The sequence below is a fragment of the Porites lutea genome, chromosome 14 (genome assembly GCF_958299795.1).
Source record: "Porites lutea chromosome 14, jaPorLute2.1, whole genome shotgun sequence".
Lineage (NCBI taxonomy): Eukaryota > Metazoa > Cnidaria > Anthozoa > Scleractinia > Poritidae > Porites > Porites lutea.
The window spans coordinates 20743994-20768650 of record NC_133214.1 but is presented as its reverse complement, the minus strand read 5'-3'; the positions used below and the strand labels follow the sequence as shown (position 1 = coordinate 20768650).

Here is a 24657-nt window from a genome sequence, read left to right as displayed (position 1 = left end):
GATACAACTCACTTTGACTATGGAGATGACTACCGCACAGGTTGTCGAAACGTCAGTCACTGTCAACAACAGTCCTATTCAGGACTACGTTCACCCTTACTGAAAAGCCCCCATGGGGAGTTTACAATAAAATTTATATTGTATTGTAAATTTGCACCCGGACGATCATACTCAACTTACTTATCAAATAATTCCTGGGTTCCAATCTTTAACAAAAAAGCTATTGTTTAATTGGTCAATGCAATCCATGAGGTTAAAGAGAAATAAGATTCACACTTCCAGTATTAATTTGCTGAGTCTGTTATGGGGCCAGAACAAGGATCTCGGCACAAAGGAAACTGTCCTCGGTTGCAAATAGACCAAATACGAACAGTTCTAATAAACAACAGTCATATGTAACGTTTTACCTTTGCTTTATTGAAAACCACTAGAACAATATTTCACACTGATTGCTAATAATAGTTATTTACTGAGCATTTTTTAACTGCTTAAGTTAACAATTTTGCCTCTATTCCTTCTTTGTCATTTGACTTTTTTGACATTATTTTTTACTAAAACCTCCTTTTTCTCTTCCTTTAAGATCTCTAATAGTTGTAGGGATGGCGAATGAGGTAAATTTACAAGTATTTAGCTGACGGCATGTCCGCTCTAATTGAATACTTTGAAAATCGAGATGTTCTCCACGTAATACTGAGTACCAAGTTCGAAGATAGAGAAAACCAGGCCTTACGTACAATAACAAGAAGGATTCATTTGCCACTCCCTTTTTGGAAACATACACTATGACTACTTTGCAAAAGCATAATTACTAACAATATTAATAAGTCAAATCAGACTAGACAGCCCATCAAGTTTAGGGCTAAAACAAAAATTTCCTTACACGGTAAGGTGTATGCAAACATTAAATAGGTCTGTCATGGCGATGCTGTTGCAAGAAAATAGTGCACACGCTTTTAAGTATATGCATGTGAAGTATCGAACTGCGCCTTTTTTTTTACGTTGTCACCTAGGACCGCAGTATCAATACCTCGGACTTTGCCTTGCCCCGGTAAATGCATGTAACTCTCATCTCAAGACAGTTATTGTTACTTTTTCCTTTTACCCTCCTCATCTGTGCCCCTCTTTACCACCCTCGATTCTTGAGCACAGGTGGATGGGTGAGAGCAATCATGATCTTAGACAGTCAGCATTTTTTAGGACATCGATTTTATACGAAATAATTTCGAAGAATAATGAATATCCGAGATCCAATTGTTCCTCTTGCACCCGCGGCCCGAGACACAGTCGATGATGGTTCGATCCATCTTTATATATTTCCATTCCGAAAGGAAAGCAGCGTATCTAAGGCAAGCTATAGACTGCCTGGGTATACCAAAAAGAGTAATAAAAATAATAAGGCGATTACGTATCAAAACTACACCCAGAGCGTTTCACTGGCTATTCAGTTTTGCTTAGTGTTCGCGACTAGACTCTCAAAGCTGGACAATGGTGTGACATGGCTCTTGGGTGTGATCAAAACATACTGAGCTAATGGTTTTAAACCAATGGAACAAGATGTGCTCCGAGCTCGTTCACCACATTAGAGCGCAAAAAATAAAAATAATGGAAATTTTAAAAGTATATATAAGTTGACTATATTGGTTGGGTAAAATTCAAGCCTGTTCCTGGTAGAGGTTAGAAATGATGTCAGTGTAAAGACTAAAAACTTAACTGACTGATAGAACTAGCTTTTATTACTTTTGTCTCCTACTGGATTTTGGACTAAGACTGGAAATCATTGCAACGTTTATAGTATTTTTTTAGCTAATTTTTTTATTCTACTTTTGAAAAACTTCCTGGGATTAAATTTTCCCTGTACAAAAAGCTTAGGGGATTTTAGCAATTTCCACTTTAATCATTACCGAGTCTTCTCTTGAGAACCGCTGAGTACAAACCATTTCGATGGGTGCAAACTTTGCAAAGCCGTAAAGCGTGTCGTTTTCCCCGGCCGTGGGTTTCCTAAAAGCTCTCTGGTTACCTTTGGTAGCAAAAGTACCAGTGATGTGGTTGTGAAAACCGTCAGCAACATCGCTTTGATCCAGTATGGTGAAAGAGAAGCTTCCCATGAAGGGCCAGGGAAGGATATTATCAAACTCGCCCCGCTTTGTGCGAACAAAAAGACTGACGTGCTCCCTGTTCCCACCGTTCACGCCCAGTGGATAAATTACTAAGGAAAACTGGTATCCAAATGGATCAGTGGAAAATGGAAGACTCTCATATGACCATCCCATTACATCTCTCGCGTTCTGGAGGAGCTTGGAGAAGTTCTTCACTTTGAGGATGTACTTTCCATAACAGAATTGTGCTACTAGAGCAGCTTCTATAAGTTTAGGTGAAGCTGGCCTGAAATTTAGAGCAGATCATCGATATCACTTACAAGTGACTGACATTCAGGTCAAAGTTCTAGCATATAATATTTATTTCTCGTCCAGTGATAAAAACACTGCTTAACCTTGACTTGCTAAGGGGATTTTCTGATACATATTGTCTGGGCCGCAATGGAATTAACATGCACGAAACAAAAACGGATTGAAAGACTTAAAATTCACTTTTCATTTAACTAATAAACAAAACAAAATTTGTACCTGACCTTAACAGGTAATGCACTTCAGCTTAAGGATACTTGGCACTTTTTACCTAAAACACTTATACGCTTGCACCAAGGGACCTATGGACCACCTTCGTGACTTTAAACACTTTAATGCCAATGGTCTCTGTGAGTTTAGGATCACCAAAGTACTCACTGACTGAAACTCGATTTTTATACATTGCAGTCTGCATACAAGAAAATTTAATTTAATATCTTCCATTCATTCAAACAATGAGGCAATCAACTTTTTTACAAAACGTCTATACCGAGGTGCCCCTGTTTGTTATCTTATACATGAACAAAGGTGCTGACTTGTAATCGCAATGGTGGAATAAGAGTACCGTTACTTAAAAGCACCATCAATTCCTAAAGTTCTCGCAGTCTCGCAGTCTATTGCAGTAGAAAGTATTTCTGAGACTTCAACTGTTTTGTCCAAATTCTATGTTTCTTAAAATTGAGTTCAAACACGTTAAAAAAAAGGAAAGGAAAGAAAAGAGAAAGGAAGACTACTAATGGGTGCAGCAGATAGGACCAAAGAAATTCCTACCTGTTCAATTCCTCGACTACTACTAACTGAGTATACTTGAAATGTTATAATGGCGAAAGCACTGCAGATTATGTCACTTGCCTGTTTAAAATCTCATGCTGATGTAACGGAAATTCAGGCGTGTCAGGATGCTCAACTGGAAGTCTTTCAACGTTGTTTGCTGCCTCAGGAGGATACCCAGCTCCATTGGCCAACGCAGATGCTCCTGTCTGTTCTTGTCTATAACTCAGTTGATTTGCTGAGGGTCCTACAGTCACTGGAAGGTATCCCTCATTGGCTTGCTCACGTACAGGGCTAGAATGCACTGACTGCAACAGGGATTGCAGGGGAACCTCCAACTCCATTAGCTGATTAGGCGTATATGGTGGTACGTAACAGACCGGATCCAAATTGTCTTCACCTCCATTAGCCTGCCCTTCCATCCGCTCTCTCAGGACAAGTCCGCTACTTTCTTGACCCACAACTTCCTACAAGTTTAACATTACGTAAATATTTCAAATTAGTTAACGATGGTTATAAGCTGTCTAAAATAATTATTATTGTAAATATAATTAAAGATAATGAACCATTATGTGTAAGGTAATAATTGCATATTAATCTACATTAGAGAAACAAATATCCATATCAAGTACCTCTGGCAAACTTATCTACCTACCTCTTGTTCTGTTGGCTGTAGCCTTTCCTCTGGGTGTTGCTGAGCTCCATTGCTTTCCAGGAATCCCCTGAGAAATCAAAAGAAAACAAATGAGCACTGACATTTAAATAATAGTTGGTGCACTATAATATTTTCATACTGCCCTCAAGATATTAATACAAATTACGCATTTACTGCGGTTATCAAGCTATAGAAACAAATGTCCTTTTTCTTTTGTTGCATCAAAAAACAAGAATATTCCCTCAGATTTAAAAGACTATCTCATAACCACTTATACAAGCAACACACTAACCACTTTTGCAAGCAATACAAGCTGTACCCTCACGGCCATATGCCCAATTTATGTATATGTATTCGTCTTGTTCTACCACGTCAAGCCGCGATCTACAGGTCAAACCTCTCCAAAACGGCCATCTTGGGGACAGAAGAAAATGGCCGTTGTAGAGAGATGGTCGTTATGGGGAGGTAGGGGAGTAATATGACAATTTTTGTTAGGGAGTACAATATGTTTATTGTGCTAAGTTTATGCTCACTGTCTTCCATAATGGTAATAATCCAATCATAAATAATAAATAGAGATAAAATACGCAAAAAGCTAGAATTATGTTTTGAATCAAAATGTTAACGTGACAAAACGAGAGAGGTTCGCAATATTCGCTATAAGTATCGTAGACAATTTATGCTTACTGCAGCAGTAAAGAAAAGAATATAAATGAAACAAATACGATTGTCGCGATTAAATCATCAACGCGCCATACAGATCAAATATCATGCATGACCATTCTTGACTTTTTCTTCAGTCGCTGAAATAACTGGCCGTTTGTTGAAGGGTTATTTTGGCAGTTGGGGACACGTTTTAGTGGCCGTTGCCGACGTGGAGAGGCGGCCGTTGTAGAGAGATTTAAATAAGAGTCAATATATGGACTGTCCGCCGGGACAAAATAAAGAGGCCGTTGTAGAGAGGTGGCCATTGAGGAAAGGTGGCCGTTATTGGAGGTTGAATCGAATGATGAAGTCATTACAGTGATCTGGCTTGTGGACTCTCTAATCACATTAGGAAGTAGCCAAGAAGAAACTGGGGGAAGCATTTGTTTAACGATATTGTACTCTTTTTCCTGTGGCTATGAAAAGGGGGGCTCTCTAGAACTTTTGAGTATTATTTTTTAAACACACAGTTTACTAAAAAGCATTTTGTTTAGGGGGGAGGGGGGTTAAATAAAAAATAGAATTCAGTTCTTCTTCATTTCCTTTATCATTTTTTAAGGGCCACTAGTTCATCAGTTTTTCCTGTCGTTAAATAAAGTAGTTACTTACCTACTTACTCCTTTTACGCCGGATTCTCTATTATTACTGACAACGGAACGTAAAACTCTTACGAAATGTAACCTTCTTCACTTTTTAAAGTTTTACGGGGACCCTATGAACTAAAATAGTCCCGGAAAATGCTTTAAACGGTGGGCTATAAGTTGCAAATTACATCAGGCTCTGTATGTCGTGGTTAAAATCTGATCTGATCGTTAATATTTTTATCAGAAGCCATTTTAAATTATTTGTCTTGGACGGTATCACAATTTTAAGAAAAGGCAAAACAGTATTGAGTATTTCCACTGTTGAGTAGATTTGTATATAAGACATCACCGTTTACAAAAATTGTTTTGTTATTCAAATTTTTAACGCGGTCCTGCGCGGCACATTAATATCAATAGGAGGTGACGTCAGCTTGAGTATCACGGCTTCGCTAGTGTATTAAACCCTAACACCTTCTGACCTACCGATTTCTCATTCCTGTTCCACAATGACTGCTTTTGGAATTCATACTTGCAAAAACTCTGTTTCCAATTATGCACGAATGAAAATAACGGATAAAAATTAGGTCTTTTGTCCGATTATCTGTTTTCGTACATACCAGTTTCAAAATGACCTCTCAGCTCTGTCGTAGCAGTCGTACCGTACGTGTAAACGCACGACAAAAAAATTTTGTCGCGACCCCTTTATAGTTTTCTATAGGTAATTATAAACAGTTATTAGTTTTTCTTCTGATTGGCTGAATTCATTGGGACCTTTAAATTTCTATACTTCCTGTGGCATTAAGAATGTAGGGAGGGGAGGGGAGGGGCAGGTTTAATTTTGTCTCCTGGTGGAAGGTAAAGCTTTGTTTTTAGTGGCAGTGAACATAGCTTTACAGCTAGTTTACAAGCACTCCACTTATATAAATAGAAACAAATAATCCAAATAGAACATGGGAGTTTTCTAGGAACATATTACGATGCATTGCAAACTACCCCTCTCCAAGGGAAGTCTTAAGGCTTGTCACTAACAAGGAGGCGGCTCTAATGATCTTTTTTTAACAGTTTCTTGATTGACTTCGAGCCGTCTGTGTGATGTCACAGTCAAAGCCTTGTGAGGTTTTCCTGCGCTTAGATGTACCTTCTTGCTGGATTTTTGCTGCGAGGTAAGTCGCGGGACCGCCACTTTCACTTCGGGCCCGATCAGGTCGCAAATGAAATTCTACATACTTGAGGCCAATACAAAAGGCCTTCTGATTGACAACAAAAATACATTCAAGACTGGATTCTGCAAATGCAAACTACTGAGTAATGAAACATCTTCTGGCTGCAGTTTTTATTTAGAGCAGTAGAACTCAAGATTAGATTTCCAATACTTCGAGATCGACACTACTTCCGGCATTGATGATGCGAAAGGAACGGCAATTATGAGATTGTCTAATCAGTGTGATCACTGTACAGAATGTCACAATTTTAATATTACACGGCAGGAAACGCTCCAACACACTAGTACGTGTGTTACAGTCAGAAAACGGAGAATGTCATGAGGGGATAATCATGGAACCTCTGTGAACTCTCTAGAGCACGTTTAATAAAGGCCGCAAGAGAAAAATTGTACACTACTCAAGATAAGTTGAACATGGCTATTGTTGTCATTGTTAAAGGTGATCGCTCCAGTTATTTTATAATCTAAAGTTAGGTACCATAAATGAAATATAAATGAAATGACTCATATTTTAGCTACCATAAGTTACCTACAAAGTACCGATGTATAGAATTTCTATATCTTTCTGGTGATTTGAAAGCAACCTTAACTCAGCCAGACATGAAATTTTTAAAAGAATGAGAAAATATAACAAAATTTTTCCTAGCAACGGAGATACTGTAAAATAAATCTCATTTGATCTGGTAGTCTCCCAAGAGATGCATTTCAATTAATCTGTACTCATCGTAGTATTTTAAAATGTATGATTTAACTGTTTTGATTGCCCTAGGTGTCCGAATAAGGTTCTTTCTTCTCCTGTGAATTAAGACCTATGGGTTTTGGTTCATAGAGCACTTCCTTACATGAGTAGCCTGACAGAATTATCATTAGCTGGCTGGGCTTTTTGTTTCTACTCAATGTTGACACAATGTTCTTAGCTTATTACATTTTTAGTGGTATGTCTTGCTTCCCCTTTTTTTCGGTTTAAGTCACTGCTTAAGCGATTATTGTCGACGATATGGGTGTTTCGGGCAGCAGGGGCGGATCTAGGGGGAGGGTGCAGGGGGTGCGCACCCCCACCTGAGATGACCTGCGGTTTTCTAATACAACTGGTATTCTGCAAAAAAAAGAAAACTATGTGGTTTATTGGTGTTGAAGTAGAGCAAGAGACGAGTGTACCCCCTCCTGAAAAAAATCCTGGATCCGCCCCTGGGCAGGGGATTCTCCAACGGTTTGCTTTAAGTAATTATTTTGTAGCTGGACAAACTGTGTAATTTTTTATTGATCAGAACATTCCCCGATTTCCTCACTCTTCATCTGCATCTTAAGCCTGTCTCTCCACGACTAGCCTTAATACCAGCGTAGTTTAAAAACTAGGAAGGTTCAACGATCTAGTTTGATCGTAAGTAGTGACTTGCCATTCAATACCGTTGTGTGTACGTGTATACCACGGCCATTAAAATACGCTGTGGCTATATGGCCGGTAACCGGTCAAGGTTTTCAAAATACTAAAAGTCAAAATACGAAAAGTCAAGCGATCCTGAAATGCTTTACAGATCTCAAGTCTAATGTTTGGTTTACGCTGAACCATGTTTTGTGACACTTTTCAGCTCGACTGCCGGTCAAGGTTTTCAAAACACTAAATGGCCGGCAGTCCGTTATTCTCAGTAAATTTCACAAAATCGAAAGGTTCCAGCTAATCTAAACTATCATAAGTAGATTAAGAAAAGTCAAGCGATCCTGAAATGCTCTACAGATCTCAAGTCTAGTGTTTGGTTTGCGCTGGGCTCAGAGGAGGAAATCATGTTTTGTGACACACGAACATCCAAAGACTCGCGACCAACAAAAATATGATATAGAAATTCCACAAAACCGGCTGGTTTGATCAGGATCACGACATGTTGTAGTTTAGATTAGCTGGAATCTTTCGATTTTGTGAAATTTACTGAGAATAACGGACTGCCGGCCATTTAGTGTTTTGAAAACCTTGACCGGCAGTCGAGCTGAAAAGTGTCACAAAACATGGTTCAGCGTAAACCTAACACTAGACTTGAGATCTGTAAAGCATTTCAGGATCGCTTGACTTTTCTAAATCGACGTATGATAGTTAACATTAGCTGGAATATTTCGATTTTGTGAAATTTACTAAGAATATAGAACTGCCGGCCATTTAGTATTTTGAAAACCTTGACCGGCAGTCGAACTGCAAAAATTTATTAGTGTCACAAAACATGATTTCCTCCGACCTCTGAGCCCAGCGAAAATCAAACACTAGACTTGAGATCTGTAAAGCATTTCAGGATCGCTTGACTTTTCTAAATCGACATATGATAGTTTAGATTAGCTGGAATCTTTCGATTTTGTGAAATTTACTGAGAATATAGAACTGCCGGCCATTTAGTATTTTGAAAACCTTGACCGGTTACCGGCCATATAGCCACAGCGAAAAACGCCTCGATCGTAAAAGCTTGATGCATGCTTATACCTACCGGGTGAAAATCGCTGTTCCAGTTAGCTGAGTACTCATACTTCCAAAACTTCCGCTAGTGTTGTGTCGTTGTGTGTCGTGAACGAAGAAAACCTGAAAATTAGAACTTTTTCCTAAGTGTTTCGACGATCAGCTAGTGCGGAGCGAGATAAAATAGACACTTCGAAAATGATTTAATTATTTTATGACATAACTTCGTTGTATCGCTTCTGATTGGCTTCTACATACACACACCTCCAACACGCCTCCGGAGTTCATAGAAGTGAACGTCGTGCAATACTGTTTGCTTCGAGTAGTAGGCTTTATTGCCTACAAAAGGGCGAAATTAAGTTTATTCTGATGCTATTACTTCGTTCCGCACTCGCCCGGTGTGTAGTCGGTGTATTCCTGATTCCTAGGCTACATGCGTGGACAACATTTTTGCCTCTTCTGTTACATTTCTGACGATAAAATATGTAAGACGTGTTTCGCATATGAGTCTAGTAAACAGTGGGTATGGTCTATCTACGAGTCAGATCAGAGTTAGAGTGCTCGCCTGGCGCTTCGAGCTAGGGATGCACGACCCAACTGCTGACAACTGATTTCCTCTACTCCGCACGATCATGATATGATATAAACAACTGCAATTTGTCATTGTAGTCAAAATTTAACAGGGGCCAATTACATATACAGTAGAATTTTTAAGCAAAATCATTCTGAATCTCTTGGTTTTGCGCTTTAAAGACGAAACCCAATGCAAAACAGCAAAATTAATAAGCGTTGAGAGTTTCTTTGCCGGCGAAGCGTTTTGGAATCACGTTCTGTTAAATGTTAAAAACTTAATAAACCCACCGATTGTTAATTCTTGTCCCACTAGCGGTACAAGGAGTACTTTGAAAATTCATACTTGCGAATCCTCTACTGTGTGGTAAAAGCAAAGCCAAAAATATAGCCTTTTCCTTTACTCTCTCTCTTCGAGAGCTACCCCAACTTCTCTGAAATTGTCTAAATGTCCAGACTAATAAGTTTTAAAGCCTTTGCCCTTAATTGGACATAGCTTACATCGCTAACAATTCAAACAAGACACAGAGCGGCCGGTCGGCCGAATATTGTCACATATGCGGAGTCTCTTTCTCTTTGCTGTTTTTTTGTCATTTATGTCTATACTTTCATTCTTTGAACCAAGGGCATGTGATTCCCTTAGTAGGATTACCAATCACATCGCCGCACTTGGGGTTTTCTTCCGGCATGCTTATGATGTAGAAAATGCTAGACAACGCCATCCGGACCACAAGTTCATGCCCCTTTCATCCCGGTAACCGGCTGAAGTGTCCATATGACTACCCTGCTAGCAGAGGCCCTTCGATCTTCCTAGATAAGTCTTATCTAGGAAGATCGATCGGCCTCTGCTCGCAGGGTACCATATGACCCTTTCTGTCAACAAACCGAAGCACGCTAGTGCGCGAGGGTCTCTCGCTTTTCGTGCTTTGCCTCCCTCCGGCTGTTCATGAACGTCGTGCAACGTTTGTCGCTTCGATTAGTTGCAGAAGTGCTCTATGCAAAGTGAATGCGTAAATAAATAGCAATCTGACAATTAAAATCAAAGACGGATTCTTGAGTCAGTTCACATTGCACTCAGGGCGCTCATCACTCATCAGACGAAAAAAAAAAACAAACAAACGAGAGTATAGCGTGATCTGCTTGTCAAAAACAATGACGTAGCAGATATAAGCGTTCTCTGATTGGTAACAGAAATACATAATCAAATTTCAAGAAATTTCACTGGCAAACTAAAGAGAATCGACAGACGACGTTTTTAATATTTTGTATGAGAAACGAAAGCGGGTTCCATGGCAGAATGTCCTGATGTCTTTCAGACCTGGTTCAGAGCGAAACTTAACTTCCATCATCGATTTGTTTAAAGCTGTAAATTTATGTTGGTCATCCTTGGATTCCCGCAGGCGAAGGAAACTAATGGTGTACTTTATCAGGCCAAGATATTACCCAACATGGCACGGAATAGCTGGGCATTTTAATATTATAAAGTGAACGCAGTGAGAAACCGACTTGTGTGCGCCTGCTTCGTCACAAAACCTACAGAACCTATCAGTTCAGTGCATGTGGAAAATAACTTGCATCTGTCCATTTTGAAGTTACATCAGTTGAACTTGAATTAAACACGCTACTAGCGTGGGTATGTTAAGGAAAACATGTAGCAAAGGAAAATTATTAATCACTAGTCTACATTCAGATGATATGGACTGATATTTGGAGTTTTTTCACATTAACCGGTCCACCTGGAAGAAATTACGAAAGCTACGTGCTTTGAAATACATGTAGACAAAGAACGTTCAAGGTAAAGTTAACTTCAATCTTAAGCTGTTTTCTTTAGATCTCTTTCAGCACACAGTTAAAATCAGTTAGCTTGAACAGAACATCATTCTTGGAAGCGGAGATATAATTTCTTTAATTCAGTAGCATCTCTCAAGAGAAAATAACTGTATCTTTAATTGATCATGTACTTTACTCTGCACCACTGAACTTGCTCTCAATTTATCACATTTTTATTCTAAAATGCAAATATCTTTTTGTTAACGACTCATTGGTAATTATCAAGTTTGTAAATACATGGGAAAAGATATTAACTTATTATGGGGAAGCGAACGATCATTTAAACGTTATTAAATAGTTTTACCACTCGCGCCCGATACATGGCTCAGTGCTTGTAATGTTATCTTTGTGTTTGAATCACACGAAAACAGTCTGTGCAGCTTACTTTAGTGAAAACCGTGACATGTCTATTTACGAATTTTGATTTGGAGTTTTTTATACTAGGGAATTCATATTGGTTTGCACGTAAACAGCAGTTTATTATGCTGTCGTGACATATATCTCTGTAAATTAAACTGAGCCAGACAAATTGCAAAATCTTATTTTATCACTATTTTAAGCGATTCCTTAATATAAGTTCTTGCTATCTTCTTTTTGCATCTTTTAAGTGAATATTTTGCTGTCACTGGTTGCTTGTCAACATTGACTTGGCGTTATCTTTATATATTCTCAGTTTAGCTAAGGCGAAAGGGATCTCTTACTCCAATTTTTGCTCAAAATTAACTTTAAATGTTCATTTTATTTAGCATGCTTAGTGGTAGATATTTTGAAAAATATACCTTAAAAATTCAACCGATAATATGACCGATTATTTTTCTCTAGGACCGGTTACAATGAATATGTGTATAAATTTTGGCGCCAACTTTTAAAGGGTGCGCGGTCGCTCGAGGAACAGGAAATTAATTTTCCTTCGTTTTAGGACGGGGCATAGCAAGTATGCTGAGTATGTACTATATTCTTTGTATTTTTTTGTCCAGAATTTGTTCTTACACTTTCAAATTACGAACTATTGCTCACTTGTTTTCACAGTATATAAGGAGGGCATTTGTGCTGGAATATTCATTCCAGGTTTCAGGTCTACTCGCACCGAGAGATTAAACAACAAGCTACCCAACCTGTACCTTCTCTACTTGGCTTTCGTCCTCTGTTTTTCTTGAGTCATTCGAATAAGAAGGGAAACATTTTCCCTATTTTGGGGCGATGCTTTTGTTTTCGAACTTTTTTCGGTCGTAAAAAAATGATTTGGGCAACTTGCGAGAATATTTTGGGCAAATGGAAAGCCATTTCAGAATCTCTTTGTCAAGACGAAACACACTGAACTGGTAACAACTCCGTATCAAATTTCGCGACTGAAACGAGCTGCACGTTCGGCTAAGGTAAAATAAACTGGTAAAAGCCTTGTAAACCTACCGATTGTTTAAAGTTGTCCCAGTAGAGATACAAGGAACGCTTTGGAAACTCATGCTTGCAAATCCTCGAATATAGGGGAAAAAATTGAAAACTGTAGCCTCTTACTCCTTTCGCTATAAATTTATGCCTCACGTCTCGGACACTGTACGAACGGGTAGTGTACACTCGCAGTTCGATCTTGCAAATATAAGCAATTCATTTGTTGACCTTTTCATCTGATTGGCTGCGAGGCGGGTTAACTTTCCCGTTGATTAATAGCCTGCGAGCAAGCTCTCCTATTTGGGCGTTTACATATGAAAATATGCCAAAAATAGATTGGATAACGTAATAAGGATTATGGGCTCCTGTCCAATGCCTCAACATTGCGTGGCAAACGAGAAGACCCCGCGAACGAGGTTGAAATGAAAAGTTGCAGTGCCGTCCGTACCGTTCCAAAAATTTGCCATTATGAGGCTAGACCGATTGCACATAGTGATATTATTCTTATTTCTTCCTAATCGTAACGCCTTCGCCTCGATAAATAAGAGAATCGTGCTGGCACAACCCACACACTGTAATTTTGGTATCGTACGATAGTTTCCGGTGGGACTACATGGAGAAAGTTCATACTCCGAATTTGAATGTAATCGCAAGTAATGGCATCAAAGCGAAACACCTTCTCAATACCTTTGTTACCAAGACATTCCCGAATCATTTCACATTAGTTACAGGACTTTATGAGGAAAGCCACGGGATCGTAGCAAATACGTTTTTCGATCCTATTTTCAACGACACTTTCTACTTAGATGCCCTGTCAAAGCATTACTTGGATTCAAAATGGTGGAACGGAGAACCGGCGTGGATCACGAATCAAAAAGCTTTTAAGAAAAGTGCTGTGGTGTTTTGGCCTGGTTCAGAGGTGAAAATAGAAGGCCAGTACCCTACACACTATTTACCCTATAATCGGTCACTTTCCTTCGAGAAACGAATAGATTATTTATGTACAATGTTAGAGCAGGATGATCCTCCAAGCTTTTTGGCCGCTTATTTTAACGAGCCAGATCACAGTGGGCATAAATTTGGCCCTAGCTAGTTCACCAGAGTTTAAAACTGTTTTTCGCAGAATGGATAATATCACTGGATATCTGTTGAAAAGTTTACGAAATAGCGGATTGTTGAATGAGGTAAGAGTAACAAGTAAACGATAACCACAATGATGCACAAACTGCATGTGAAAAGTTGTGTTACGTTGTTAGGGAGCTCTCTTTTTCAGGGTGAGCAGCTAATTACAATGTGAGACGAGATAGTGCACATTACACGCCAATGAGCTTGAGAAAGTAATCAAAATTATCTCCTGGCACAAAAGCCAATGCCAAAAAAAAAACCCACACTTAAGCTTAAGAGGCTACGTTTAGGCTAAGGAATACCTGTAGCAAGAAATCTTACCTGATGAGGATGTTCAAATATTTACTGCTGCTGGAGACGTGTACACAATGGCTTCCTGATAACTGCAGTTTGCACAAAACCACTGTGGAAGAGAAGCTAGTCAGCAGAGAAAATAAAGTGTTTAATTTGGCTTTCCCTAAATGTCTAATGATCATTGTCTCCAATGGTGAATGCAAGGAACTCCAAAGGAAGTAAATGTTAAAAAAATATTGCAAGAAGGGCAAGGGGTGTGCAAGATGTTAAACATAGTGGTGAACTAAATATTTCTCTCCCCTGAAGTGTTTCGATTGACCATTCTGTGAGAAGTGAGTGCAAGCACAAAACTTTCTTGCCAATTAACGACCAAATTTTGCACTTGGACCCACACCCCCCCCCCCCCCCCTTCATTATGCCCCTTAAGAGACCAAAATAATTCAAACATTTCATAGCAAAATGTACTGTAGTAGTAGGTTTGCCAATCCTCATGTATCTACTTGAACTGAAGAAACAACCTGACAATTTATTTTACAATAACTGAGTGATTTCTTGTGCACTGATTGGTGGAGAGCTTTGTTTGATAAACGCACAGACCATGGAAATGATGTGATGGTCGCACAATTTATTCTTCTCTGTCTTATATGTGTAACTTTTCAAGAAATTTCAAAGGAAATGGATGTCAAAACTGTCAATTTTTATTGTCAAAAAACAAATCAACAACAATTTTTCATAGTCTCCACTGTTATCGACCATGGAAATGACGACAAAGTATTCAAAACTTAGCAGTGAAACCACTCACCTGCAGCTTGTTGTTAATTTGTTAACTTCCCCAGGAAAGAGGAGGCCCTGCCAGGGGAGGGGGGGGGGCATGTCGCCCATCTGAATTTTAAAACGTCTTGTGTTGGTGCTAATAAATGCTTGTCGCTTATTGTCGGCTTTGCTGTCATTGTTGCAATTTGGCCAAGGAAGGTTGTCTCTTGTCGCGATTTCATTTTACGCGCTGTCGCTTGTCGGAATTTACCCTGGCAGGGCCACAGAGAGGCTTAGATCACATCACACAGACACACCATACCCCACCCCCTGACTACTTCAAAAAAGCCTTACAACTCACCAGTAAGCAGAATAGCAAGGTAACCTTAGCAGCACGATGGACAGGAAGTTTCTGATCTTCACCCAAGTGGTAAGGAAGTCTGGTTGACTTCTCCTGTTCAGAATTATGGTCTGAAAATGCAAATTTGCTCCATTCAAAACATGGAAATTTTTCATGATTGAGCTGTAAATACTGTCCAAAAAAAGCTCCCTAATAAACCAAATTCCATGTATTTACCTGATAATTGCCGCACTTCTCTCACACTGCTAAATGTCACCCGCCTAGGTCCTGTTATATAGTTCAGATAATGAGTGTATTAAAGCAAGTGACCAATATAATTTAAAATATTTTTCACTTGATTATATCACTTGTAAAATTACCTAATTCTGTTACCTGATTTTGCAAAGTATTTGAAGTTGATAGTATGCCATGCATGTGATTAAAAGTTAACATTAATTTACTTTAAATTTAAACAATGACAATGTTGGATGTGAGTCACAGGGCACCCAGACTATTAGTAAGCACTAGGTAAATCTCTCTCCCAGGCACGTGTTTTTAACTTACTTGGAATTATTTCAAAGGAACTACTAGCTACTTCAGCTGATCGGCTGGCTGAAATGTCTTCATCTGTCATTTCTTCAAAAGTTGGCTCATTCTGACAATTAACAAAAGACAGAAATGAAAACTGCAGGCCGCAGGTAAACAGAGTTTAACCATTGTTACTAAGATGAAACCGAAAGTTTTCATTAATTTGTTTTACCTGGAAATTTCAACACTGTTTACTGGGAGAGTATCAAGGGATGTTTCCTAAACAGGTGACAAGTAGGAGCTATCATTAGGGGGTAACGAGTCATTCATTTTGCTATTTAATTTTTTATCTTATTAATATATGGTTGTTATAATTTCGAGTCTTCGCACAAAATTTTATGAACTGATGGTCACCATACAAGTGAAAACTGTCTATTTCAGCATTTTATAACCTGAGATTTATGAAATTTGTTGAATTTTAACTGTGGTTTCCTTTGGAAGTTTAAAAAGATGCAACTCACCATTAGTGGTCTTGGGATTGGGGTAGTTTCCCCTGAGGATGTAGGTGAGTTTAAAAGAGAAGTGTGTTCACTGTCTTGATTTACAGCAGATACCAAGACCTGAAAAAAAAAAATGTCCAGACAAAATGCTACAGCAATTCATCCAGTTTTCTAACCGCTGGGAAAAGAAAATTGTTTCATATTTGGGGGAGCTTTAAAAGTTTTAGGGTAAGATCACAGATTTGGACTGAGAAAAAGAAGTAAGTTTTAGATTTTATAATAGAGAGTTTAACAAAACAGGAGGTAATTCAAGATAAGGAATCAGCTGCATTTTCAAGTGAAAAAGTGAAGAGATGCCAAAAGAAAGCCCTCAGTGACCTTGGAGTAAGTAAGAGATTCTCCATGTGAACTTTAATGTGGTGACCCCCTAAAAAATATAAAACAAATATTTTGAAAGTTTAATTTGCCAATTTGCACATCAGCCAAAATAAACCTTATTTGCTTCCCCCTCCTCCTTGCAAATAATTGCATACCCTTTGTTTTAATTTCCAACCGGGTATTACAGTCATCTCACAAGAAATCGGAAAAATTACAAAAAATTCAAAAATTGGGGGATAAACAAGGTGTTTTATGGGAGCTGTGCAAATGGCAAATAATAATCTAAGGATCTGTATAGAGATCATAATGTTCTTTCTTGTCACTTACATTTGAGGATGTTTCATTCTTTAAGCATGCAAGGCATTGAAGCCTCCATGGCTCATAAAAAAGAAATCCAGTCAAATATATCATAAATGATGATGTCTTGAAGAATGTGGTGAAAAAAGGCTTGTCAAATCCTTCATATTTGAAAATAAACTGCAAAGAAAAAGGTTTTGGTCAAACTAGATGTAAGTATAGCAGAAAACTAAATTCCTAATTCTGTGTAAACCATAAAAACTACAAATACTTGATAAAAAGCAGTGAGAATGTTGATTAAGACATAAGCAAGATTGTAATCATTATGGACGTACTGGAGATCTGGGCAACATGGATTTTTGACAGATATGAGAGAGTGAAAGAATCTCTAACTTACACATTCCACTTCTTATTTACAAAACCCTGCGATGCCAGCAGTGGTAACTATTTTCTGTCAAGTGGAAAGCAAACTTTTGTTTTCAAAAAAGCTGTGTCAAAAATTTGTTCAGAGCAGTGCCAGATCCAGACTCTTAGATAAGGGGGGGGGGGGGGGGGGGGGTGGGGGGCTGGTCTGCAAAAAATTTTTTTCAGGACTTTGAGCCTCAGTTTGGTCTGAAAACGCCACTGCAGAGGGGTCAGATCTGTTTTTGGAAAGGTAGAGAAGTTGTGTCGTTGGTAGCTATAGCCTGTATTGAAGATAAACTCTAACCCCAACCAACAATAAATAATGGGAAATAGATTATTTATCAGTTATTTGCACAGTCCCACCAGCTTCTTGCCATGGACACTTCTATTTATTAGGCAGACCATTAGAAAAGCTATGGGAGGAGGTGGGGCGGGGAGGGCAACAAGCACACACATGCAAAATTAATTCAAGGGAAAAATAACTTACGAAATAATGGACATGCAGCTCAAAAACTTCCCAATCCCTGCCATAACTTTTCTAATTAATGGTCCGCTCCTGATAAAAGCAACCAAATCAGCTGGTTTTCATGTGACGACATCATGGTAAACATCTTGTTGGTCAATAACAAAAGCATTTCTCTCTACTGGGAACTTTAAACCCTGTTCTCATACAGATTTTCTGTAAAGAAAATATGTATTTTGTATTGACCACCAACACAGTAGCCTTGCCGGGTGACATGGTTGCAAACCAAGAATATCAGATGATAGTTACATTCATTGATTTTTATTGTAACGTTCTGATAAAATGGTTTGCTTTTAAATATTTGGTGTTAATTTTCGTACGCTATCTAGTAATAAATTATGGATAATTAGTAGTAAATTTGTTCTCACATCTGTCAGTTCTGACGAGCCAACCCAAAGAACGTCCACCAGCAGTAAAACAACAATCCCCAACAACAAGCGTCGTCTCCGCCTAACACTCTCATCCTGTAACACAATAAACTGCACTGTTGAAGCCCACATCGAACGGAAGCAGCTACAAAGACGACTGCTACTTGTAGAAGACATCTTCTTTAATCCTTATAAAACTTAGTACGCTAACTTCGCTGTGATTTAACCCGCAGTCGAAGATGTTTCATGGCACCATGACACTAAATTAAGACAGAAATGAGTTGAGCACAAAAAAGAACATATTATAATGACCGGGATTATAGGAAAAACGCTTTTTTACAAAATAAAAATCTAAAAATAAAAAGACTACTGACCTTCTCGTGACATGGCCGCCATCTTGGATTGCCATGGTTAAACGCGGGCTCATGTCACAGGCCTCCCCAAACGAACTTAGAGAATTTCTGTCTTGCTTGTCTAGCTCTTTCTCGCTGTTTCACGGGTTTCATACTTTCATATGCACAAGAACAGCGAGTAAAAACACCCAGAAGAAAAGCAATACTCATTCACAGCTAGAACGAGGAGCACAACAGCCAAAAGGGTTTATTGCTCCCAAGCTTCTTACCAGGGGAAGGTACTCAACAAACGTTTATACGGGAAGGCTCCGCCCCGAGGGCCGAGGTTCAACCTCGTACCTTTTTATATACCATTTTTCACGAAAAAGTTACCCCTTTTTTATACCTTCTATTGACAAATGGTACCCTTTCACATAAATATACTTTGTTTAGAACTTTGCATTCCTTTTAACTGCCGTAAATGCACTTTTTTAAAAATAAGAAACAACATATCGGAAAATAGAAAGTTTTCTCGACTTTAAAAAGCGATGAAATTAATCTGTTAGCCCTTTTGGGCCCTTCCACAAACCCAACCCTATTGTATACCTGAAGCCGTAAAAGGTGCCCCTTTCGGGCGGAGCCTCCCCGTTTAGGCCATCATAGAAAGTACCCCAGCCTTCCCCCACCTCCCCCCCCCCCCCGCTCGGGCTTCTTACATTATGCAACCAAATGATCAAATTATCCAAAAAATAATGCGTAACGTTTCACGTTTACTTTATTGATTTAAGACACTACAACCGATAATACATAATATGTGAGCATCTTTTACTCACTTTTTAACTTAACGAAAGCCTTTTTTTTGTATAAAATAGGAGTGGCGAAAGAAGTAAATAAAGTTTACTCTTTAGGAGAATCATACAATGACAATACATGTAAATCCACGGCAAGCACCACTCCCTAAAGGCGGAAGCACGCCTCCACCTCCTTCATTGCAACAAAAACTGACAAGTGCCGATGTTTTTGAAATGACATGACATTTCAAGACAATCTTTCGCCACCCTCTTAATAATTACAGCTACACGTTATGACTACATTGTGGAATATAAGTTTTCATCAAGAAAATAACTAGAAATTTTCACTACTCTCTGATACCCTACACTACCTACGCAAACCTCCGGCCTAGCTTCTACATAGACTGCTTGCAGTCCGCCTTTTCTCTTAAAATCCGTCTAGTTCTTATCTCATCCAGCGCGATTGCAAACCATGACGTTATTATTACAATAAGGGATTATTTTTTCTTCTCGGGCTTACGCCTCAGGAGCCACGCGCGGCGAGAGAAAAAAGTTTTAAAGCTTCCGCCCACGCGTGCTCTCGATCTACTACCGACTCAAAAAAAGATAAGAGACAGCTCGTAGTCTATATGATTGCAAACCAGTGTTACACATTTCGATAAATGTATCGCATCATGGTCATTGCTGCCTCGCAAAAATAACAATAAAGACGGTTTTCTGGCGTTACTTCTAAACGAAATAGACTATAAAGTAAAGTCATTCGGATAGGACTAAAACGATGATTTTCCTCCCACAACGTTAAGTACGGGCAAACATTATCAAGGCCCTTATAGCGATAATGCTACAAAACATAATATATTGTGATTGTAGGCATTTGCATGTGCAGTATTTAACTGTACGAAACTGGTAGAAATATTTGGGGTCATAATAACCCCCCCCCCCCCCCCGCCCCCTCCTGTATAGGAAACTCACATTCTCCAGTAAGCGTAAACTTGTGTAATGGAGAATATGAACTTTTTTCTCACATTTTCAATAACAACGCCTGTATCAAGCAGACACTTCTTTTGAGCGGATATCAACACAAGCTAGGGTCGGTAACCGCTTTTCCTTTTAAACCCTCATATAAAAGAATAAAAATCAACATTTGTTGTCGTCCTTTCCAAAATGGTAGCCTGTTCTAGGCTCGGAAGCCGGAAGCGAAAGAGTAGGGAAGATGGGAAAGTCAGGAAGGTACCCGAAAAGGGGTGGGGGAGCGGAAAAGAGAAAAAAGAAAACCCATCCTTTCCCCAGTTTCCTCCCGCGCTGCGTTCTGAGGGCTTAAAGGGCTAATATAGGTTTGTTTTAACATGTCGATATTAAAGACCCCTTGAGTAATTATAAGATCAAATGGTAAAAAAAATCTTTAAAATGAATTATAAACGTATCTGGGACCTAACGCGAAATTAACGGCTATATATTTTAATGCACTAAGGTTTCTGTAGAAAAACACTATTGCTAATAATGATTAATACTAATGACTATCATTGAAGCTCTCTCTCGCAGTTTTTCTACTTGGCTGCTGTATTCATGTTGTTTTATAAGATGAAAAAATAATTTTATGGAGTTTTTACAGCCAAGAAGTTGTGCTTCCTAAGACTAAAGGAAAATACTTAGATGTTTTTATTGATCTCAATCTTGATCATCACTGCATCATCTTTAGAGAACTGTGGGGTAAACCATGTCGATGGGCGCAAACTCTTCGTAGCCATACAGGGCGGTGTTTTGCCCGGCATCCGTGGGCTTCTGAAAAGCTCCCAGATTTCCGTTAGCCGTGAAAGTGCCACTGACATCGTTACAGAACCTGTGAGCATCATTGCTTTGATCCAACAGGGAGAGAGATATTTGCCCGCCGAATGGCCATTCGAGCCTGTTATCCAAATCCCCCTGCATCATGCCAACAAACAGGCCAATGTGTCTTCCATCTCCACCATCAACGCCTTTCGGGAAGAAACGCATGAAGAACTTGTACCCACACGGAAAGCTAGTGTAAATCGGAGGACTCTCAAGTGATCTTATCTCTCCATTGCTTGCGTCCTGGAGGAGCTGAGAGGAACGCTCTATTTTCCAAGTATAATTTCCATGACAGCTCTGACCTTGAGTTAAGAAATGCTCTGCTGGACTTGACCTGTTGAGGGTTGTTTCATGAGTGGTAGCATGAAGAAAAAAAAATTGGAAACAGTTACTAACAAACTTGGATGCCACAGCTGCCTGAAAATGTAAACTTTGACCCCTCTGCGAGTATGGGGTGATTTTGACCTCTTACCTGCGATCCAGCACAACCTTGATGGATAAAACGACACAAGTGACAAGAACTGACTAAACTCAAGATAGGCCTCGAGTTAGTAATAACACGGCCATCTGTGCAACATAACTGAAACTGGAGATGTGCTGATCAACAGAGAATAAGGTTCACCTGATCGCAGGTTATGACCTGTAATTTTCCGATGTTTACTTAAAATTTCACGGGTTTCTTTAAACCGTTACTAAAACGTATTGATGAAATGAGGTAGGTAGCAAACCACAAAAGAGAATCTCAGAAACTAAACTGTTAATTAAACGACTCATGATTTTGCCATGTATCAGAGGCACCCAACGACAATTTTCGGAAAAATATCTGTTCGGAAGACGATTTGAGATCTAGAATTTTCGGAACATTTGTTGTAAAATTTTTTGCTTGCCTGCTTCTCCTAGGATTTTCGAACATCTAAAAACTACTATAGTTGCCCATTTTTAACGGATTTTTCCCCTTAAAAGGTCACCTAGAATTTTCGGGAGCCTTTTTTCTGGCTGAAATTTTCGAGAAGGTAAGTTTTGATCCCTATAATTTTCGGATCACTAGACTTTCAGCTAGGAAATCCGAACAGATGAAAAAATTTTAGGGGATAAAACTACGCCTATATCTACCGTTTAAATACTAAAATACGTTTAACCATGTTATGTTTAAGTGGTTTTGAACTATACTCTCGTTGGGTGCCCCTAATGTATATACTGATCAAATATTGCGATTCCAATCATTTCCAGGAGTAACATGACGCACTGATTACCCGTGGCCAGAGAAAGAAAGCTCTCGATCGTTTAAAGAAATTGGGGGTATAGTGCGGAGTGTTCGTTTACTGACCTGTCTAAAGTCTGCTGTCGAGGAAATCTGGATGCACGCATGCGTTCACGTCCTTGATTCTGTTCCCGAAATTGGCTGGTCTCCTGGACAGATCCAGAACACCCGATTCCATCGTACGACTCAGTTGCAACAGTCCATCTTCGCCTGCAGTGCATATTAGTTGTTGGTGGTCTAGCCCCAGCCCAATCACTGAACTGTATTCCTCTCCCACTTGAATTCATCTGGTATAAGGGAACCTCTTGCAATGGATTGAAATTCAAATTCTCCACAATTAGCTCCCTCATCGGGAGATGAGGATAGCTTGGTGGCACAACTGGCAATGGTGAGATCCCTTGGGGATCCATCAGCCCATTGTGAACACCTGCAGGGTTACGCTGACCAATAAAAAGCTGATGAGATCCTTCTATCAGTTCCCCAGCATGAATAAGATGATTCACTTCTTCAGTGGGATGACCAACGATCGCCTAATACATAAAGTAAAAATATGTGTTTCTCAAACGGGCGAAGGGAAAGTTATCAGTGACTCAATTCCTTGTCAATCTATGTTTTTTGATTTCGGAAGTAAATTCGTCAACAATAGCGATTTTATTTGTTAGTAATGTTGTCAGCTAGATTTTGATATCAAGTTATTTTTAAAAAAAATGTTGATTCATCAGACGTGAACAAAGATCTTTTCGAGCACATTTTGGCGCCTAATAAAACGGACAGATTGCGTCATCAAAAGAATAGACCTTACCACGGTTTTCGACGCCTTCTAAACGTATGAAAGCAGTGTTTGTATAAGAATTTAATGTCGAATAATTTCCGAAGAACGGCTGTTCTGAAAAAATATGACTCGGAATTGTCAACTAAAGCTTCAGTCCTAGGATTCTACTGAGAAGAATTGGGAGCGTTACATGCACTAGAAGACCTAGAACCACACTTTAAATTTTCAAAAATTACAGACAAATATATGGAAAATCTAAAGCAAGCCTCTGGAGAAATTTAAGCACAGGTATGCCCCCAATTTTTTTTTGGAATAATTCTTTGCTTTGTAGCTTTAGTTTACAATTTATATATTTTTTTTCAGAACAGCGGTTTCACGGAAATTATTTGACATTAGACGCTCATACAAACACTGTAATTTCTCACGCGTTTGCCTACCCGCTACTCGTCAAGATGGCTTCGAAAACCGTGACAAGGAGCTACAAGGTCTATACCTGGGGGGGGGGGGGGGGGGGGGGTACTGCCATATATGGGCTATATAGGTATGTGCCGCTGTGAAGGGTCTAGAATAGGGTATAATTTTTCAGGAAACTGATCAGTTGGTTGAAGATTTTATCTAGACTAGGGAAACAGCTACTCTAGGATAGGGGGGATTTGGAGAGTTTACTCTAGTATAGGGTAGCAAAATTTAGCTGAACTAGCTCTGGTATAGGTTAAGGGTCCCAGCGGCACATCCCCACCCAGAAATTCCTAAAGTACCCCCCCCCCCCGGGTCTATCCTCCTTCTCTAGTTTCAATCTAATGGGTTGGTTATATCAGTCGTAGGATACAAAATATACACCTACCTCCTGCTCTATTGGCTCTCTTGCTGAAGCAAATGCATGTCCTGCAACGTCATTATTTCCCCTATAAGAGAAACATAGCAAAATGTATCATGATCCTCAGTAGCCATCAGTCTCAGTTATCATTAAAAACCGACGGCTTGTACTAGGAGACATAAGACAAGTGTTGAGGTTCAACTGCGAACAACCATGGAGCACAATTAGCATTTTTAATTTTGATATTCGTTATCAGGCGCGGATCTAGGATAAATACTGACCGATTTCCTAAACGAGGGACCGAGAGAGCAAGCTTCTAGGGGAGCCCGGGGACATACATGCCCGGGAAATTTTTTTGGATACTAACTCCCTAAAGTTCGCTTTCCCGGGTTTCTGATTCATTGGCGGCGCATCAAATTCCCAGAAATTGGAAAAAGAAAACATTTGTCCAGACCATTTTCAAGATTTCAACTTGGAAAGTTTTATTGTTATTGAAAATAAGTTTCTTATGAAAAATCTGACCGATTTCCGTAAAACGGTGGAAACCGGTGTGGATCCGGGCCTGGTTATTGTTTGTCAGTGTAATTATTAAAATAAAAGTTTTGATCCACGGGCATTATTACCAAAAACTATGATTTATAAAAACGTATTTAAACTGTTTGCTCCTATCAATGATCCTAAACAATGGCCTGCAAATTAAATGTAGCTGGAAGGCCTTAAAAGTATGTGACACATAAGAAAGTCCATTTTCTGTCCCGTGACTTATGTTTGCATA

At 39.2% G+C, this 24657-nt stretch overlaps 3 protein-coding genes across 4 annotated transcripts in view; all 3 read right to left on the bottom strand.

Moving 5' to 3' along the window:
* LOC140923849 (TNF receptor-associated factor 6-like) overlaps positions 1 to 12717 on the bottom strand; it is a 32362-nt gene extending 19645 nt beyond the window's left edge. Inside the window, exon 1 of the mRNA XM_073373861.1 lies at positions 12590 to 12717. Coding sequence (XP_073229962.1) covers positions 12590 to 12642 — 53 coding nt within the window. The 5' untranslated portion in view covers positions 12643 to 12717. The remainder of the gene's footprint in view (positions 1 to 12589) is intronic.
* On the bottom strand, positions 3194 to 14024 carry LOC140923854 (uncharacterized). The gene is made up of 4 exons (XM_073373868.1): positions 14015 to 14024; positions 5604 to 5660; positions 3832 to 3898; positions 3194 to 3643 (listed from the first exon to the last, which is right to left on the bottom strand). Exons 2-4 carry the CDS (start codon positions 5645 to 5647, stop codon positions 3245 to 3247), a joined length of 510 nt encoding a protein of 169 aa, XP_073229969.1. The 5' UTR covers positions 5648 to 5660; positions 14015 to 14024; the 3' UTR covers positions 3194 to 3244.
* On the bottom strand, positions 14015 to 18410 carry LOC140923851 (solute carrier family 35 member F5-like). Of its 2 annotated transcripts, XM_073373864.1 has the most exons (7): positions 18080 to 18395; positions 16814 to 16963; positions 16130 to 16228; positions 15645 to 15735; positions 15318 to 15368; positions 15102 to 15211; positions 14015 to 14096 (listed from the first exon to the last, which is right to left on the bottom strand). In XM_073373864.1, the coding sequence occupies exons 1-7, from the start codon at positions 18254 to 18256 to the stop codon at positions 14028 to 14030; spliced, it is 747 nt and encodes a 248-aa protein (XP_073229965.1). In that variant the 5' UTR covers positions 18257 to 18395; the 3' UTR covers positions 14015 to 14027. The 2 variants fall into 2 exon arrangements, with proteins under 2 accessions (XP_073229965.1, XP_073229966.1); XM_073373865.1 differs by lacking the exon at positions 16130 to 16228 and having other exon boundaries at positions 18080 to 18410.
* Between the last annotated feature and the right edge of the window lie 6247 nt (positions 18411 to 24657).